This window comes from Vipera ursinii (assembly GCF_947247035.1).
Source record: "Vipera ursinii genome assembly, chromosome: 6".
In the NCBI taxonomy this organism is placed as follows: Eukaryota; Metazoa; Chordata; class Lepidosauria; order Squamata; family Viperidae; genus Vipera; species Vipera ursinii.
Window position 1 is genome coordinate 36,696,304 of NC_139515.1, and position 19,097 is coordinate 36,715,400.

The 19,097-nt window shown below is 46.2% G+C and overlaps 1 protein-coding gene across 1 annotated transcript in view; it reads left to right on the forward strand.

Moving 5' to 3' along the window:
- The window catches only part of ANO6 (anoctamin 6), a 104,961-nt gene that overhangs the window by 24,849 nt on the left and 61,015 nt on the right, over positions 1-19,097 (forward strand). The window contains 3 exon segments of the mRNA XM_083366550.1: positions 77-137; positions 850-977; positions 3,269-3,364. Coding sequence (XP_083222676.1) covers positions 77-137; positions 850-977; positions 3,269-3,364 — 285 coding nt within the window.

The window sequence follows — 19,097 nt, forward strand, 5'->3', positions numbered from 1 at the left end:
AACAGAAGAGCTAGTGTTATTTTTCTGAAAGAATACTATATTATATGTTAAGCCATTTTTCCTTCACGTTTTTCAGAAACTCTGTATATTTGACAGCTTTGGAACATTAGTGTTTGCAGTGTTTATGGGGATTTGGGGTAAGCTAACTTCTTTGTTTGTTTTGCATACTGAGGTGATTAATTCAATCAAATGGGACAGGGTGTCATTTATGCTTATGAGACACCTCAATCATTATTGCAGAATTGGTATAATATTTGAATTTGTATATCAATATACAAATGTCAGCAAACCAGCCTAAGGGCTTGGGCACATAAAAGGAAAACTGGGGGCATGTGCCATCACTTTCTCCTGCACAACTGTATACACAGAAATTAATCAGCCTAAAAGCTTCTCAATTTCCCTAGTTTGCCCTCCATGGCACTCCTGAAAAAAGAGAGAAGAAAACAGATCTAAATCCTGTAACAATCTTTCTCCGGTACTTACAACTCTTCCTTTAAAAAAGGGGATATGGCCTAGAACAGGGTGTCCAACTTTGTTAAGACTTCAACAACCAGAATTGCCCAGCTATTCCATTCTGGAATTGCCTCAATCCAGATGCAATATATCCTTGATAGAAAATGCCTTGTTGCATCAAATTCCTAGTTCATCTTTCTCTCTTCAAAAAGTAAGCTACAGGAAATTGCATTCATAAGCTAGGGAAGATGTAAGTGAACATGTTTTGAATTTTTTTTTTAAAAAAAGAAGAGTGGGAAACAGTACATAAAATGGCATGAAACTGTTGCAGGTGGCAGCAATTTGACTTTCACTCATACAGAATATACTGATTGTTTTTCTTGACTTATTCTTTAGTTAGCTTGTTTTTGGAGTTTTGGAAACGACGACAGGTTGAATTAGAATACGAATGGAACACAGTTGAGTTTTTAGAGCAAGAAGAACAAATACGTCCAGAGTATGAGGCAAAATGCCACCATGGCTCAGTGGGTTAGGACGCTGAGCTTGTCGATAGGAAGGTCGGCAGTTTGGCGGGTCGAATCCCGAGTATCGCGTAACAGAGTGAGCGCCTGTTACTCGTCCCAGCTTCTGCCAACCTAGCAGTTCGAAAGCACGTAAAAATGCAAGTAGAAAAATAGGGACCACTACGGTGGGAAGGTAACAGCGTTCCGTGCGCCTTTGGCGTCTAGTCATGCCGGCCACATGACCACGGAGACGTCCTCGGACAAGCGCTGGCTCTTCAGCTTTGAAACGGAGATGAGCACCGGCCCCTAGAGTCGGAAACGACTAGCACGCATGTGCGGGGGAAACTTTACCTTTACCTTAATAGTGAATGAAATTACACAGGCAATTGTATTTTACAGTTTTAAATTTTTAATTAAAAAATAGTTTGAATGAATTCACTCAATTCTTTTTTTTCTAATTACCAGGGCTTTGTATATAGTTATGCAATATACAAACTTGTTGCAACAGAGGGACAAGTTTCAATAATGCTGAACAAAAGGCAGCTTCTTAGAAAACTTTTCTCTTGACTTCTTCTACCACAGTCTTATTTAGTGCACTATGACCTTTTTTCTCTTTTACCTATGTAAATAATCATGGTGGTGATAGAAGCAACATCTCCTTGCCAGTTGATCTGCATTGTAAAAGTGCCAATTGACGGGGCAACAAGTGTGTGAACTTTAGATTGACTTGTCTAAAATGATCAGATCTTCCTTTTAAAATTACATGGGAAAGAGGCAGAAAGTGTAGGCCACTTACTTCTTGTGTGAACTGTATGCTATTTACATTTTCATTTTATTTCTTTATATGAATTAAAGTGGCACATGGCTATGCAATGTTGCATAGCAATAAACGTCTTTCAGATGCCAAGTTTGGGGTTTTCCTGGATCATAGGCTCTTTGGTGGCAGAGTTCCTGTGGTAGCACTGCTACTATGGATATGGTATCCTGCTATGACCACAGATTACACAGTAGGGGTGATGATATTTGAAGTTAAAAATGGGCTCTTCTGACCTGATAAGTAAATCACATATGAGAGAAAGAGACAGAGAGACCATGAAGATTTCTAACTGCTGCCATCTCAATTTACTCTCATTCTGGCATGGTTGTAAGGACCCACTTCAAAACTTCTTCCCAAGAAAGCAGAACTCTGCTGAGGGCTTCCCATTCAAATCAATAGGTTAAAGGTGCAAAAAGCAAACCCCACCTCAATAGTTCATCCGGTTGGTTCAAACGGGCCAGTCCCGCTGTGGGAACGGGGCTGATAAGATGCCATTCCCAAGGCTGTGAAAACATTGTTGGGTCTTCGCACTTTCTCTTCCACAGTGAGAGATAAGCCAGATGGCCAGAGGCACATTCCTTTCTCACCCCAGGTTGGCATCAAGGGGAAAACAGTTCAAAGAGCAAGCAGATAGAGGAAGCGGAGGGGATACATTGTAGCAGCTAAGCGAAAGGAAGAAGATACAGAATAGTTCCCTAAAGCTTCCCCCCTCCCTCCAGGAGTATGGCAGAACCCACAGAAAGAAAAAGACTGTACCAGCAAAAGTCACACACACACACACTAAAAAAATGGGTTCTGACAGTGGTTGTCAGGTGCAGAAATTTGAGCATAAGTACACACATTGGCCATAAAATGATATTTGTACTATTGTTTATTACCATCAATGATTAATGGTAATTGCAAATGGTTGCTCAATGTGGCAGTTGCTAAATAAGGAGTACCTGTATTTCAATCTTCAGCTTTAAAAACTTAGTTAAAACTACTGGGGGGGAAATGTATAAACCCAATTTTCCTTTTTTTCTTTTCTTTTCTCTCTCTTTCTCTCTCTCTGTTAAAGCTATAAAAACCCTTTGTTTTTCTTCATTATAGCAAAAAGATCATCTGGGGTATCTGTCATGTGCAAATTATTACTATATTCAATTTCATTCTGCTAATGATGGTGTATGCCAAAATAAAGTATATTAACACACTGCATTTTTCTTATTGTTTAATTGCTAGATTTGTATATGAAAAGTAATTCTTTCAACAAAGTTATTTTTTGTTCTATTTTTAATAAATAAAACTAATGAATGTAAAAATGAAATAACTGTTTGGAAATAAAAAAACCCTTGCTGTTAATGAAAAACTATTTCCACCAATTAATGAGATATGAAAAATCCCCCGGGAGTGGAAGAAGAATCAATTAGACAGGATTGAAGTTTTTAGTTTAGACATAAATTAGAATGTAAGTGCAATTACATGGATATAGATACTTGTCTTAATAATCCTGTTTCAATTAACTTCATTTATACAGCAAGAAGAGCATGTTCCTTATACAACCTGTGGAAAGTGTGTATGGATCGTCTTCTGTACATGTGCTGTCTTATTCTGGGTAAAATTATTTGGTTCATATTATTTAGAAAACGTTGATTTCTCCTATGACAATTACTGCAATAGTGTAATTTTTTTTATAGATTGGAGTAGGAGGTGTGCTTTGGAATACAGCACTCCATATATAAGGCCAAGATATGCAGTCTAGTAAGTGTGTATGTATGTGCACACACACACACACACACACACACACACACACATCCATAATTATTCTAAAAATTTGAGTCCCAGGTATATTCATTTTTAAAAAACTGCTAAAACTGCTGATTATATATAATATATATATTATATATTATATATATATATATATATATATATATATATATATATATATATATATATATATATATATATATATATATATAATATATATAATATATATTATATATATATAATATATTATAATATATATATAATATATATATATATATAATATATATATATTATATATATATTATATATATAATATATATATTATATATATATATCAGCTGCCAGCCTTAGACCTGAGCTGAGTTGTGCTGCTTTTGTTCGGCTTCGTGTTTGTGGTGGTGCCATGTTTTTATAGTGGGTGTCAGTTTGCTTATTGTGTGGTTTGGAGGGGTTTAAAGTGGCTGATGTTGCAGCTGTAGTTAGGTTTCTGTTTTGTGGTTGTGCCTCGTTATCATTGTGGGTTCGGATTTGCTTTTTGAATGGTTGTGTGGTGGTGATGTCATGTGATGTTATCATGAGTTTGGGTCTGGTATCATTCTTGGTGGTTGGGACTTGTCTGTCAATCAAGGCGGGTTTCCAAATGGCTGGTAGGCGAGAGGTATCATCTCGTTTGTTCATGCTGTGGGGGCGTTTTTCTATCTCGATGGCTTCTCTGATTATTCTGTTGTTAAAATGTTCAATTTTGGCGATAGTTTTGGTTTTTTTTAAATCAATTTCATGTCCCGTGGCTTCAAAGTGTTGGACCAGGGATGAAGTTTGTTCTCCCTTTCTGAGTGAGTTTTTGTGCTCTTCAATGCATGCACTTATTCTTCTGTTGGTCTGTCCGATGTATGTGGTGGGGCAGGTGGTGCATGGGATTTCGTATACTCCTTGGTTTTCTAACCCAATTATGTCCTTGGGGTTTCTTAGGATGGTGGATATTTTTCTGTCTGTGTAGAATGCTGTTTTGATGTTGTGTTTTTGGAGGACACACACACACATATATAAATACAATTCACCATGGAAACAGAAGCTAACAATCAACCTTCTATGCATGCCCAAGATGGCGGACGTGCTGGGCTGAGCTCCGTGGAGTGTTCCCCAGTTTTGGCGTCCTTAATGGTCTTCTGGGGATCCAACGAGCCCGCAGAGATGTTTTTCCTCTGTATCAAGGCTCAGAGGGACGATTGAGCTGAGAAGGAAGAAGGGTCGGCACGTCGTTGGAGTTGCAGCCCTCCATTTCCATCTGAGCTTCAGTGTTTTCTTCTCGGAGGTCCCGGTGCAGCTGGGAGGAGCCGCGGCTTGGAGGGCTCCGAGTAGTGGATCTTCGGAGCCGATAGAGCCATGGCCTAGAGTGGCCTCCGAAACTCCAGTATGCTCTGTAATGGAGGTTGACTCGGCGTTGTGGTAGAGCGGTGGAGTGATCGGCAGTGAGCGGAATGGGAGCGTTTTGCCGGTTCATGGTTTCTGCGTGGTCTGTTGGAGATTATCTGAGGCTGTTCTTCACCTGTTTTCGACCAGGGAGACCTACGGCTGGCGCGGGACCGTCTGACTTTTGGTGCTGTGTGTGGCTGACCAGACGATATGGGTTAGTTATGCCTTTTATGCTTTTTGCCATTCGGACTTCAGCTGCCTGCATTGGGGTCCATCTATCTGCCGTCTGGCGTTTCCTGCTCTCCCCGCCTTGAGAAGAACCGTGCTCTCCAACCTGAATATTATTACCTTCAGGTTACGCCTGATAATTGCTGCTCTTTTCCTCCTCTCCCTATGGACCCTACTGGTCTAAGAAGGTCTTGGACGAGCCTCCATGAGAGGGCGGCTCGTATGTATTATCACCGATACCAACCTATACCATCTGCCTCCCTAGAGGTGAGAGATCTAGGGAGGTATGCCTTATTGGGTTGGTATTTCGTCCATTCCAGGATAGATTTGGGTCCTTCGTGAGAGGGAGGTGCCTGTCCTACTTTGGATGTCACCTGAATGGTACCCAGCTCAGTGGCAGGGAGCTGGTGGACTGGACACTTTTGACCTTCCAGTTTTCATCTCTAGACTGATGGACTATGGGACTGCCTGACTGGACTTACCCGGACAAATGGTTTATCTATCCTACTCCAGCACAGACTTATTTGCACTCAGGGGTGCCCCCCTTTCCTGGGCATGACCCGCCTTCCTTTCCATCATTCCTCTTGATGACGGGCCCAATTATTGGGACCCCGAGAGATGGTTGGGCAGGGACAGGCCCCTCTATCACAAATTTTACAAGAGGCCCCTGGCATGTTTTTTAGCAAAATATTTTGTGGGGTTAGGGAGGGGGGTGGGTTTACAGGTTCGATTGGAAACTGGGGGGGTTCAACCAACCGTTTCTCAGACCAGGTCGGGGATTGATCGCACCGTGGTGGGGGTTGGGTTGGGGGCCTACGGGGCCCTGGAGCGGGGTGTGGGATTGCCTATTCCCACGGCGGTAGGGAATGGCCGCAGGTGTATGAACAGAGGGCCGTATCAATATCCGGGAGTGCGTCCCCGCTGCCTCCAAGCAGTGATGCGCTCCAACCCTCTGATTTCGGCCCGTGGTACCGGGAGCGAAGATGAGCAGCCACCTGAGCTCAGGCTCGTGTATTTCAATGCCAGGTCTGTAATGAATAAGGCTCCTCTCATTCGTGAGTTGATTGAGGAGGAGCATGCGGACCTGGCTTGCATTACGGAGAGGGCGGGGTCCCCCTGGTTGATCTTTGCCCATCAGGCTTCCGGGTGCTGCACCAGCCTCGGGCTCAGGGTAGGGGCAGTGGAGTGGCAGTAGTTGCAAGGAAGACCTTATGTCTGCAGGAGGCCACCATAGTCCAGATAGTCGGGTGTGAGTCCCTCCTCCTGAGATGTGGCCCTAGAGCTCAGTTGGGCTTGCTGCTGGTGTACTTTTCGCCTAGTCGCATAGCAGCAGCCCTGCCTGAGCTTCTCGATATCCTCTCAGGGTTGGTGGTTGAGTTCCCCAAACTTATGGTTTTGGGTGACTTCAACCTACCATCCCTGGGGGGATTATCTGAGTTAGCTTGGGAGTTCATGGCTTCCATGACGGCCATGGACCTGATACAGGTTATTCAGGGCCCAACTCATAGGGGGGGGTCACACTTTCGATTTGGTTTTTCTATCCGGATGGTGGGTAGATGATCTTGGGGGGGGGTTCCCCAATTATTACACCCCTGTCATGGACCGATCATCATCTCCTGCGGCTGGTTTTCCATTTTGCCACTCCCTGTCGTGGGGTTGCTGAGCCAACGAGATGGTTCCGCCCTAGGCGCCTGATGGACCCTGAGCGGTTCCAGGCAGTGCTTGGGCCCCCACCTGCCTCCTTTGCCCACAGCTTGGTCGATGCCCTAGTGGAAGCCTGGGAAAGGGCGGCCACAGAGGCACTCGACCAAGTTGTACCCATGCGACCCCTGACCCGGCGCAGATCCCAATGGGCTCCATGGTTCTCCATGGAGTTCTGAGAGATGAAGCGTCGGAGACGGGGCCTAGAGAGCTGTTGGAGATCCAGCCGATCCGAATCCAACCGGTTACGACTAAGATAGTTCACGAGAACTTATCTCGTGGCAATGAGGGTGGCAAGGTCTAACCACTTTGCCACCCTGATCGCGTCCGCAGATAATCGCCTGGCCGCCCTGTTTAGAGTAACTCGCTCCCTCCTTAATCAGAAGGTGAGGGAGGAGCCCTTGCAGGGTCGTGCTGAGGAGTTTAGTCGATTTCTGTTGGACAAAATCGCTCGGATCCGGACCGGTCTGGACTGAGCAGAGTCTGACAATGAGGATACGAGCAGTCTTGTCGATGTTATCTGGGAGGAGTTCGATCCTGTGACTCCTGAAGAAGTGGACAGGATCATGGGGAAGCTGAGCTCCACCATGTGTTTGTTGGACCCGTGTCCCTCCTGGCTGATTTATGGAGCCCGGGATGGGACACGAGGCTGGCTCCAGGCAGTGATTACTGCCTCTTTGAGTGAGGGTAGCTTTCCCGCCGCCTTGAAGGAGGCGGTGGTGAGACCCCTCCTCAAGAAGCCTGCCTTGGACCCAGCAATATTAAACAACTTTCGTCCGGTCTCCAACCTTCGCTTTCTGGCGAAGGTTGTTGAGAGCATGGTGGCGCAGCAGCTCCCTTTGTTCTTGGATGAAGCTGATTATCTAGACCCGTACCAATCGGGCTTCAGGCCCGGGTAAAACACGGAGACGGCATTGGTCGCACTGGTGAATGATCTCTGGCGGGCTTGGGACAGGGGTTGCTCCTCTGTCCTAGTCCTTTTAGACCTCTCAGCGGCTTTTGATACCATCGACCATGGTATCTTGCTGCGACGTCTCAGGGGGTTGGGAGTGGGAGGCACAGTTTTTCAGTGGTTCTCCTCCTACCTTCTGGGAAGTTCGCAGTCGGTGTTGGCAGGGGGGCAGAGGTCGACCTTGAGGCCTCTCATTTGTGGAGTCCCTCAGGGATTGGTCCTCTCACCTCTCCTGTTCAACATCTATATGAAGCCGCTGGGTGAGATCATTCGTGGTTTTGGAGTTGGGTATCATCAGTATGCTGATGATACCCTGCTTTTTATTTCGACCCCAAACCACCCCAGTGATGCCCTCGATGTGATGTCCCGTTGCCTGGAGGCGGTCTGGGTCTGGATGGGGAGGAACAGGCTTTGGCTCAACCCTGACAAGACTGAGTGGCTGTTCGTGCCGGCATCCCGGGAAATTCCGATTATTCCATCTCTTGCCATGGGGGGTGAGCTATTACCCCCGTAGATAGGGCGCGCAACTTGGGGTCTTTCTAGACCACGGGTCGGCAACCCGTGGCTCCAGAGCCGCATGCGGCTCTTTGAGTCGTCTCCTGCGGCTCCCAGCCGCCCGGTGCGTGCGCACCTCTTCGAACGGGCAGTGGTGCGCGCCCACCTCTCCAAATGGAGAGGGGCACCACCCATTCTGAGAGGTGCGCGTGCACCTTTTCGAAGGGTGGAGGTGCACGCGCACCTCTCCAAACCGCCGCCATCCTGTCCGGAGACCTGCCGCGTTCGTCAAACATTGACAAACACAGCAGCTGTGCAAAAGGGATGGCGGCGGTTTGGAGAGTGCGCGCGCACCTCTCCCAAGCCGCCGCCATCTGGAGACCTACTGACGGACGGAGGCGGCTTGGGAGAGGTGCGCGCGCACTGGCCAAACCGCCGCCATCCCGTCCGGAGACCTGCCACGTTCGTCAAACATTGACGTACACGGCAGCTGTGCAAACGGGATGGTGTAGATTTGGAGAGTGCGCGCGCACCTCTCTCAAGCTGCTGCCATCCCGTCCGGAGACCTGCCATGTTCATCAAACATTGACGAACACGGCAGCTGTGTAAACGGGATGGCAGCGGTTTGGAGAGTTCACACGCACCTCTCCAAACTGCCGCCATCCCGGATGGAGACCTGCCGCGTTCGTCAAACATTGACGAACACGGCAGCTGTGCAAACGGGATGGCGGCGGTTTGGAGCGTGCGTGCGCACCTCTCCCAAGCCGCCGCCGTCCGGAGACCTGCTGACGGATGGCGGTGGCTTGGGAGAGGTACGTGCGCACTCTCCAAACCGCCGCCATCCTGTTTGCACAGCTGCCGTGTTCGTCAATGTTTGACGAACGCGGCAGGTCTCTGGACGGGATGGCGGAGGTTTGGAGACCCGTCGCACACACGCGCACTTTTTGCGGCTCCCACTTTTTTGTTTGTGTGATGGAACCAGTTCTGAGTGGCTCTTTTCCTTTTTCCGGTTGCCGACCCCTGTTCTAGACTCACAGTTCTCTTTAGAAGAGCATATTGGAGCCGTGACTAGGGGGGGCTTTGCCCAGGTTCGCCTGGTGTGCCAGTTGCGACCCTATCTGGACCGGGATGCCTTGCGTACAGTCACTCATGCGCTCGTGACCTCTCGTCTAGACTACTGTAATGCTCTCTACATAGGGCTGCCCTTGAAGACCACTCGGAGGCTCCAACTGGTGCAGAATGCAGCCGCGCGAGTTGTGCTGGGAGTCTCCCGATACTCCCATGTTACACCTTTGCTCCGCAAGCTGCATTGGCTGCCGGTTGTCCTCCGGGTGAGATTCAAGGTGTTGGTAATGACTTACAAAGCCCTACATGGCATGGGTCCGGATTACCTACGGCAACACCTGTGGCCGGCGTCAACTTCCCTCCGTCCAGTGCGCTCCCACAGAGAGGGCCTCCTCAGGGTGCCTCCGATCAAAGAATGTCGATTGGTGGTCCCTGGGGGGAGGGCATTCTCTGTGGGCGCGCCAGACCTGTGGAACCGCTTGCCGGTTGAGCTCCGGATGGCCCCCGACCTTCACTCCTTCCGGCGCGATCTAAAAACTTATTTATTTGAGCAATCTGACCTGGTTTGATGGGTTAGGGTTGGGGTTTTAATATGTCTTTTAATTACTGTTTTAAACTTGGGCATAATATTTAATTGTTTTTTAACTTTTGTATTCCGTTTTTATATTTATTGCCCTGTACACCGCCCTGAGTCCTTCGGGAGAAGGGCGGTATAAAAATATAATAAATAAATAAATAAATAAATAAATAAATAAATAAACTTCCCTTTCTTGATGTCTTAGTCTACAAGAAATCCAACGGCTCCCTAGGACTCACTATCTACCATAAAAACACACACACAAACCGCTATCTGAACGCACTCTCACACCACCACCCAGCACAGATCAACTCCGTTACCAAGACACTCATCTCCAGAACAAAACACCTAGCTGACGAACAACACCTAAAAACCGAACTACACACTCTCACTAATGTACTAACAGCCAATGGATTCCAAAGAAACATGATTACCAACTTAATCCGAAGAGAGACACCCACAAAAACCCAAGACAGAGAACAAGAAAATGGCAAAGCCCTCCTCCCATACTTAAAAGGGACCACAGACAGAATCAGCAAGATCCTCCAAAAACACAACATCAAAACAGCATTCTACACAGACAGAAAAATATCCACCATCCTAAGAAACCCCAAAGACATAATTGGGTTAGAAAACCAAGGAGTATACGAAATCTCATGCACCACCTGCACCACCACATACATCGGACAGACCAACAGAAGAATAAGTGCATGCATTGAAGAGCACAAAAACTCACTCAGAAAGGGAGAACAAATTTCATCCCTGTTCCAACACTTTAAAGCCACGGGTCAGCAAACTGACACCCACTATAAAAACATGGCACCACCACAAACACGGAGCCGAACAAAAGCAGCACAACTCACCAGTTCAGGTCTAAGGCTGGCAGCTGAGACCAGCCCATCCACTCAAAACACATCCCCACCCAATCAGAACACAGCCCCCATTCAAAACCCACTCCCACCCAATAAGAACACAGCTAACCCCCCACCCAATCAGAGCACACCTCCACCCACAGAACACACCCCCTCTGGCAGTTTAAAAAAGAGGAACAAACAGCCACTACCACACACTTCTCCCAGAAGAACGAAGCTGAAGCCACCAGCCTGAGGATGACGGATGAGATTTCGTTGAAACGTTGCTCTTATACCTTCAATTCTACGTGGGAAAAAACCCGAATGACCAAAGATCTACATATAGATAGATAGATAGATAGATAGATAGATAGATAGATAGATTGCGTTTATACTGTTGGTGTCTGCACTCTACTCATGGAGCGTGTCACCAATCTGTTTGTTGAGGTCGGCCGTATTTCTTTGAGATGTCGCGCATCTGTTTTTGGGGGATGTAGTTGTCTCTGGGTATCTGTTGTCAAAACTGAATTGCTGATAGTTCCATGTGTTGTATCCATAGCTCTAGTCATTGCCCGTGTTCTCATACCGGAGGTTCTAAATGGTTGTTGCTCTTCTTTCCTGTGTTCTACATTGCAGGGTGGTTGTGTGTTGGTGCAATCTTGATTAGACTAGACCAGGTGAACCTCCCCGCCATCAATGTGAAAACACCTTAACATCACGCCTTATATCCACGGTGTATCCGAGGCCACAGCGTGCACACTAGCCCCTCACAAGGTCGGTGTTGCCCACAGACCTGATCGGACTTTACATGTTTGTGTCATGCGCCCTAAAGATCCACTCCCCAATGAAGAAAAATCCTCAGTTGTGTATAAGATGTCATGCCAGAATCGCAATTGCAATTACATTGGGGAGATGGCAAAATGACTGAGGACTAGGCTGCATGAACCCAAGCTCGCTATTAGAAGACAAAAATAACATTCACAGGTGTGGGCACACATGGCTACACATAACCACATCTTTAATCTAACAGGGACCGAGGCAATTGCCAGTGACAACACTAAACGCGGCCGCTTGTTTAAGAAAGCTTGGTTTTCAAACCACTCCTCTATCAACTGGCACATAGACCTCCCCACTGCATACCAGGCACTAAAGAATTGGGAAGAGGAACGACATGAGCGATATGAAGGCAAACAGCGCAAGCATTCACAGAGTGCCTCATTGTATCAAAATCAAGATTGCACCAACACACAACCACCCTGCAATGTAGAACACAGGGAAGAAGAGCAACAACCATTTAGAACCTCTAGTATGAGAACACGGGCAATGACTAGAGCTATGGCTACAACACACAGAACTATCAGCATCCACTGCCTGGCGAAGCAGGGCAGGCGCCACTCCCTTGTAGCCAGGTAGGGGAGGTGGCTGCCCGGCTCCGCTTCCCTGAGCTTGCCTGGTTGGTGCAGGTGGTAGCGCTGGGCAGCCTGCGGGCACCACTTGCCCTCTGCCATCCAAGCCGGGGAAGCCAGAGCACACTGCCTTCAACGGGCCTCACGGTAGCACGTCTGAGCTGCGGAGGGCTATGGTAGTCATGGCAGCATGGTTGGGTGTGGCCAGGGTGGGCATGGCCATCTCGATGTCGCTCCTGAGGAGGGATGCTTGTGGGGGCCGGGCAGGTTTGGGGGAGATCCAGGGGGTCTGTGGCAGGTGGGACAGTGGGCAGGAGGCTCATCATCTTGTTTCACCAATGAGCCAATCAGATTACAGTAGGATTCAATTATTGTTGTCATGTATGGAAGCTGAGAGGAGGACATTTGTCAGTGTGTTATGTGATTGCTATCAAATTGGTTGGGGTTTTTTGTGTTCTTTCATTTAGTGAGCTTGTAAAACGTAATAAAATTAAAGTAATGATGCAAAGAGTTGACTGGTCGCCCAGAAAGCGATGTAAAATAGAATTATTAAGTGAACAAGGCTACAGTTATAAAGAAATTAGAAGGAAAATTGGTGGAAACTTAACCAAAGGTGGCATTTCTACTGTACACTTTTCCCAAAGGTTTCCACAATTTTGGCCACTACTGTATGAGGGGGGAATTAAACAATGAAACCAGTGTCTTGGATTTTACAGGTTGTTGAAAAACTACTCATTCATTTTACCAGATGCTGAAAAATAACAGAAATCTGAAGCAGAATGCCTGTACTAGCAGATGAAACTGATATAAAATCTGGATGAAGAATGGTCAATAAAGCATTCTTGGTTGTGTATTTTATCTTTCCTAATAAGTTGTAACCAAGTTCCTCACTTAACTTTGCAAAACCTGTGGGTTCCACGCCATTCCACATACCTGCAAGAACTCAGGGCTTTTCCAGTCGCCTAGCAAGGTGTTAAAAACTTGATGACCCACCCCCCCAAAAAAGGAAAAAAGTGATAAAGTACAGATAAAGCTGTAACCAACTTCGTCACTTAACTTTGCACAACCTGTGGGTCCCAAGCCATTCCACATATCTGTAAGAAAGCAGCTGCAATCTGAGTACTCTAGCTCAGGGCTTTTCCAGTTGCCTAGCAAGGGGTCAAAAACCTGATGACCAACCCCTCCCAAAAAAGGAAAAAAGTGATAAAGTTCAGTAGTCCTCGACTTACAACAGTTACCTTAATGACTGTTCGAAGTTACAAAGGCACTGAATAAAGTAGCTTTTGACCATTTTTCACTTATGATTGTTGCAGCATCCCCAGATCGTGTGCCTCCCCTCCTTCTCATTCCCTTCCTTCCTTCCTTCCTTCCTTCCTTCCTTCCTTCCTTCCTTCCTTCCTTCCTTCCTTCCTTCCTTCCTTCCTTCCCCCTCCCCTCCTTCCTTTCCCTCTCTCTCCCTTTCTCCATGGTGCAAACACATGCGTCCTCCTCCTCACCCGCCCCCTTGTAAGCTTCTGCAAATCGCAAATGGACTCCATTTTGCATTTAGGACAAGAAAGGGGATGGGCACAAACTTCCATTTTTGAATGGGAAATCCGCGTGAAGGCACCTCCCTGCTAAGTTTGATTCATAAGGTAGCGTGGGAGGCTCAGAGAAGTCTTAAAGTGCTGGAAAACCCATTCCAGAGGGCAAAACCTCCCCCCAACCTTTGCTTTCCAGCTGTCGTCTGATCCGACAAGCCAAGTTTGTTTCTCTTTGCTTTCTCTCATGCCGAGCGGTCGCAAAATCCTGGTCCTCAAACGAAAGGCAGCCCAACTCGCTCGCCCCACCCCCAACAGTTCTCCTTCCCAACATAAACATTTAAAGAGGTGTCTGCTTACACTGCATGCCCCTGCCCTGCAACTAATTACTTGGGAAATTTTCTCTGAAGAGCAAATCCTGATCCTCAAACGAAAGGCAGCCCAACTCGCTCACCCCCCCCAAACAGTTCGCCTTCTCAACACAAATATTCAACAAGGTGTCTGCTTACACTGCACACCCCTGCCCTGCAACTAATTACTTGGGAATTTTTCTCCAAAGAGCAAATCCTGGTCCTCAAATGAAAGGCAGCCCAACTCATTCGCCCCCCCCCAAACAGTTCGCCTTCTCAACACAAATATTCAACGAGTTGTCTGCTTACACTGCACACCCCTGCCCTGCAACTAATTACTTGGGAAATTTTATCCAAAGAGCAAATCCCAAAGAGTCTTCTTCAGTAGCCGGTAGAAGAGGCCAAACTGGTTTTGCAAATTCGACCTACAGCTTTTCCATCACACGCTGCATCCATACAGCCTGAGAGAGGGTCACTCCTAAGGGGCGAACGACTTTGGAGGGGGGTGGAAAAAAACAACCAGAAAGGAGCAGCCGCCTTTTGTGAAGCAAGCTTGTTGCGACACATTCGCTTCTCCCTGCTACCTTCCACCAAGTTGGAGCTTTTTCTTTCTTTTTTTCCCTTTGGAGGCACAGATTTTTCCCTCCCAGTAAGGTGCACATGTAGCAGATAAATCCAACCACTTCCTCAACTCTAACCTTCTTTTCACCTCATGGTCTTTAGCCTACAGCCTTGCTCTGCGCGGAGGATGGAGCCCCATCAGAGGCTTCCTGACTGAGGCTGTGGAGGGGAGCCCAGCAGGGCAGGACAGCCGCCCATGCCCAGAATCCCCAGACAGCCATGAGTGGCGGCAAGAAGATGGCCTGGCTTCCCCTCGTCACTGCTGGCTGTCCGGGCTCTGTGGCCCAGCGCCCCCCCTCCTCCCACAGCTCATAAGGCTGGGGTCATGGCCGGAGATCTGCACCTCTTCTTGGCCTCATCCCTGGCAGTGCGCTTGCCTCCTGCCAAAGTGCTGCTCGCCTTGCCTAGAGTTGCCCCAGCCGGAGGCAAAGATCCATACCACAATGAAACCGGCCATTAACTGAGACACACAAGGCACGACCCCGACCTTATGAGCTGCGAGGGGAGGAGAGGCGCTGGGCTGCAAAGCCCGGACAACCAGCAGCAACAAGGGGAGCTGGGCTGTCTCCTTGCTGCCACCCGATGGCCATCCATGTGGTGGCCTCTGGGCAAGGTGGGCCATGTTTTGGTGGGAGGCGAGCGCGCCACCAGGGCTGAGGCCAAGAGGAGGTAAAGATCCTTGCCATGCCAAAACCGTCCATTTCCCCCCGCACAGATCTCCTTTCTCCCGTCATTCCCCCTCACCCGCCGCAATCTCCTTTCCCTCGCTGCCATTCCCCCCACCCACTGCACCTGCCATTCCCCCCACCCACCACACAGATCCTCTTTCTCCCACCACCGTTCTCCCCCAACCCGCCACATATATCCCCTTTCTCCCACTGCCGTTCTCCCCCGCTGCACAGATCACCCTGCCTTCCTTCTGGAGCCCAAATCCATGGCCACGGGGTGATTTTGTATCACCCCAGCGGCCCGATCCGAGCTCCAGAGGCTTGGAAAAGGCCTCTGCTGCCTGGATTGGCCATGGGGGGCCTGCAAAATTGCTCTGCAGGCTTACCTGGACTCACGCTGGCAGCTGCCTCCACCATCCAACCCTGGTCCGACTCAGAGTGCAGAGAGAAAGAAAGAGAGCGCAGGCGCATGTGAAGAGGTGGAGGGGAGGAGCCTGGCCCCGCCTCCTTCCGGGGTGATGGTGTGCGTACCCACAGGGACGGCTTCGCGTGCCACCTGTGGCACGCGTGCCATAGGTTCGCCATCCCTGGTCTATATGATCCTGGGTTTGTAAGATCTTTATTAGGTTTTGCTATCAATACTATCAGAGATTGCTTCCAGGAACTTGGAATAATTTCCCCTTCCATTATTTTATTAAACATTAATCCCATCTTTGGCACCAATACTCTTTTAAAATTTTTATAATATTCTGCACCTAGTCCATCTAACCCTGATGCTTTACCTATTTTCAATTTATTAATAACTTCCAGTATCTCTTCCTCTTCTATTTCTGATTCCATTATTTCTTTATCATATTCTCAAATCTTACAGTTTAAATTCTTTTCTACATATACCTGACTTTCATTCACTTTTATTTCCTTTCCCTTATATAAATTTTCAAAAAACCTCTGAAATATCAACAATTTTTATCTCATCATGTTACATCTTTTTCCCTTATCATTCTTTATTGCTCCAATCAGGCTTTTTTCCTTTTTAACTTGTGTGGCTCTAGCCAAGATTTTAGAATTTTTATTACTATTTTCATAAAATTCCCTATTTAAATAAATTAGATTTCTTTGAACCTGTTCTAACTCAATATTTTGCAACTCTTTTCTTTTAGCTGATAATTCTAACATAATCCTATTATCTGTACTTTCTATATATTTACACTCTAGTTCTTTAATTTCCTCCTCCAACCTTTTTATATTATACTTTTTTGTTTTTTATATTATAAGAATATTTTATCCCTAAACCTCTTACCACTGCTTTCATTGCATCCCATATTACACCTATATTACTACCTCCTTCTTCATTTATAGTCCATATGTCTTTTAATTCTCTTTCCATTTTCTCTAAAATCTCTTTATTTTTAAAAATCCTCGAATCCATTCTCCATTTTTAATTAAAGTTTTACAAATACATTTTAAGCATAAAAACCCATCCCTCCCTCTCCCTCCCCTCCCCGACTTCCCAGAGCAAATACAGGGTATTAACCCTAAAAATCTTAAACTATAATATGCTAACTAGCTATAATAACACTTTAAGTCCTATCACACTTTAACTCTCCTTAAAAATAACTAAATAATAATAAATCTTAAAAATCTAATACTTATTCAAATGCTAAATGAAACTTTTTAGTCCTATATTTATTCTGGATATAATCAATCCAGCTTCTGCATTCCAAAATATATCTTTGTTGCGAATGATCTTTCAAATATGCTGAGATTTTTGCCATTTCTGCCAGGTTCGAAACTTTTAAAGTCCATTCTTCTATAGTAGGCAAATCCTCCTTCTTCCAATATTGCGCTACCAAAAGACTTGCTGCCGTTATTAAATTCAACATCAATTTAGTTTCTATAGCAGTAGAGTCTATAGTAATACCCAGCAAAAATAATTGTGGAGAAAACTTTATTTTTTTCTTATTTATTTATTTATTATATTTTTATACCGCCCTTCTCCCGAAGGACTCAGGGCGGTGTACAGGGCAATAAATACAGAAACAGGATACAAAAGTTAAAAGCGATTAAATAAATGCCCAAGGTTAAAACAATAATTAAAACGTATTAAAACCCCAACCCTAACCCATCAGACCAGGTCAGATTGCTCAAATAGATACGTTTTTAGATCGCGCCAGAAGGAGCGAAGGTCGGGGGCCATCCGGAGCTCAACCGGCAAGCGGTTCCATAGGTCTGGCGCGCCCACAGAGAACGCTCTCCCCCTGGGGGCCACCAATCGACATTCTTTGATCAGAGGCACCCAGAGGAGGCCCTCTCTGTGGGAGCGCACTGGACGGAGGGAAGTTGACGCCAGCTGCAGGTGTTGCCGTAGGTAATCCGGACCCATGCCATGTAGGGCTTTGTAAGTCATTACTAACACCTTGAATCTCACCCAGAGGTGAGATCTTAAATATCTTCTGCATATTCCACCAAATTTTAATCCAAAAAGCTTTTACTTTTTTACAAGTCCACCATATATGAAAATACGTTGCATCATCACAACCACACCTCCAGCATTTAGGCTGATAATTTGGATACATAGATGCCAATTTCTTAGGATCTAAATGCCATCTATAAAACATCTTATAAAAATTCTCTCTTAAATTTTGTGCCTGTGTAAATTTTACATTTCTGACCCAGATTGTTTCCAAAGTATCCATCGTTATTGGTTCTTCAATATTCTGGGCCCATTTTATCATACAATCTTGAACAAGTTCCGTTTCTGAATCTAATTCTATCAATGCATTATATATCCTTCTTATATGTGCAGGACTTTGATCTCTAATTTGTTTAACCAAATTTTCATCTACTACAGAAATACGAATTTTCTGATCCTGTTTCCATCTAGCTTGTAACTGCCCATACTGGAACCAAGTTTGTACTATCTTTTCTTCTTTTAAAATATTAAATGGCTTTAATTGCCACACATTTCTTTCCAATCTAAGAATTTCTTTATATGTGATCACATCATGTTTAAATCCCACACTTATATTTTCTATCGCATGTTTAGGTACCGTAGATTCCGGCGTATAAGACTACTTTTTAACCCATGAAAATCTTCTCAAAAGTCAGGGGTCATTCAGGGTGCTGAAACTTTAGGGACAGGGCTGGCTGGAAAACCTGGAGTGGATCTTCCTTTTAGTCTGCGCAGGGAAAGCGGGACCAATTGGAGTAGAAGCTGCAGTCTGTGATTTTTTACAGGCTGGGGTCTAGGCTTCTTTCCTTCTAAAGTTGAAGAGCAGCTGTAGGCAGGTGAGGAATGCAAGAGCAATTTGAAAGGCAGGTGGGGAATGCATAGCCAGAGCAGCAGCTTAACTCTAAGGGCACATTTGACTCAGGAACTGGGCGGGCTGGCTGGAAAACCTGGAGTGGATCTCCCATTTGGTCTTTTTTTTTAATCCCATTTATATCCCACCCTTCTCCGAAGACTCAGGGCGGCTTACAATTTAAAGCACAAATCAATGTGCTTAGCAATAGCCTTCATTCTATGTATATGCCTGCCTATTAGAGCTTTCACACACACACACCCACAAGCAGCATTATTACAAAGTCAGCTTATTGCTCCCAACAATCTGAGTCCTCATTTTACCTACCTCGGAATGATGGAAGGCTGACTCAACCTTGAGCCTGGTGGGATGAGAACCTGCACTAATTGCAGGCAGCTGGGGTTACTTAAGGCTCTGCGCAGGGAAAGCTTT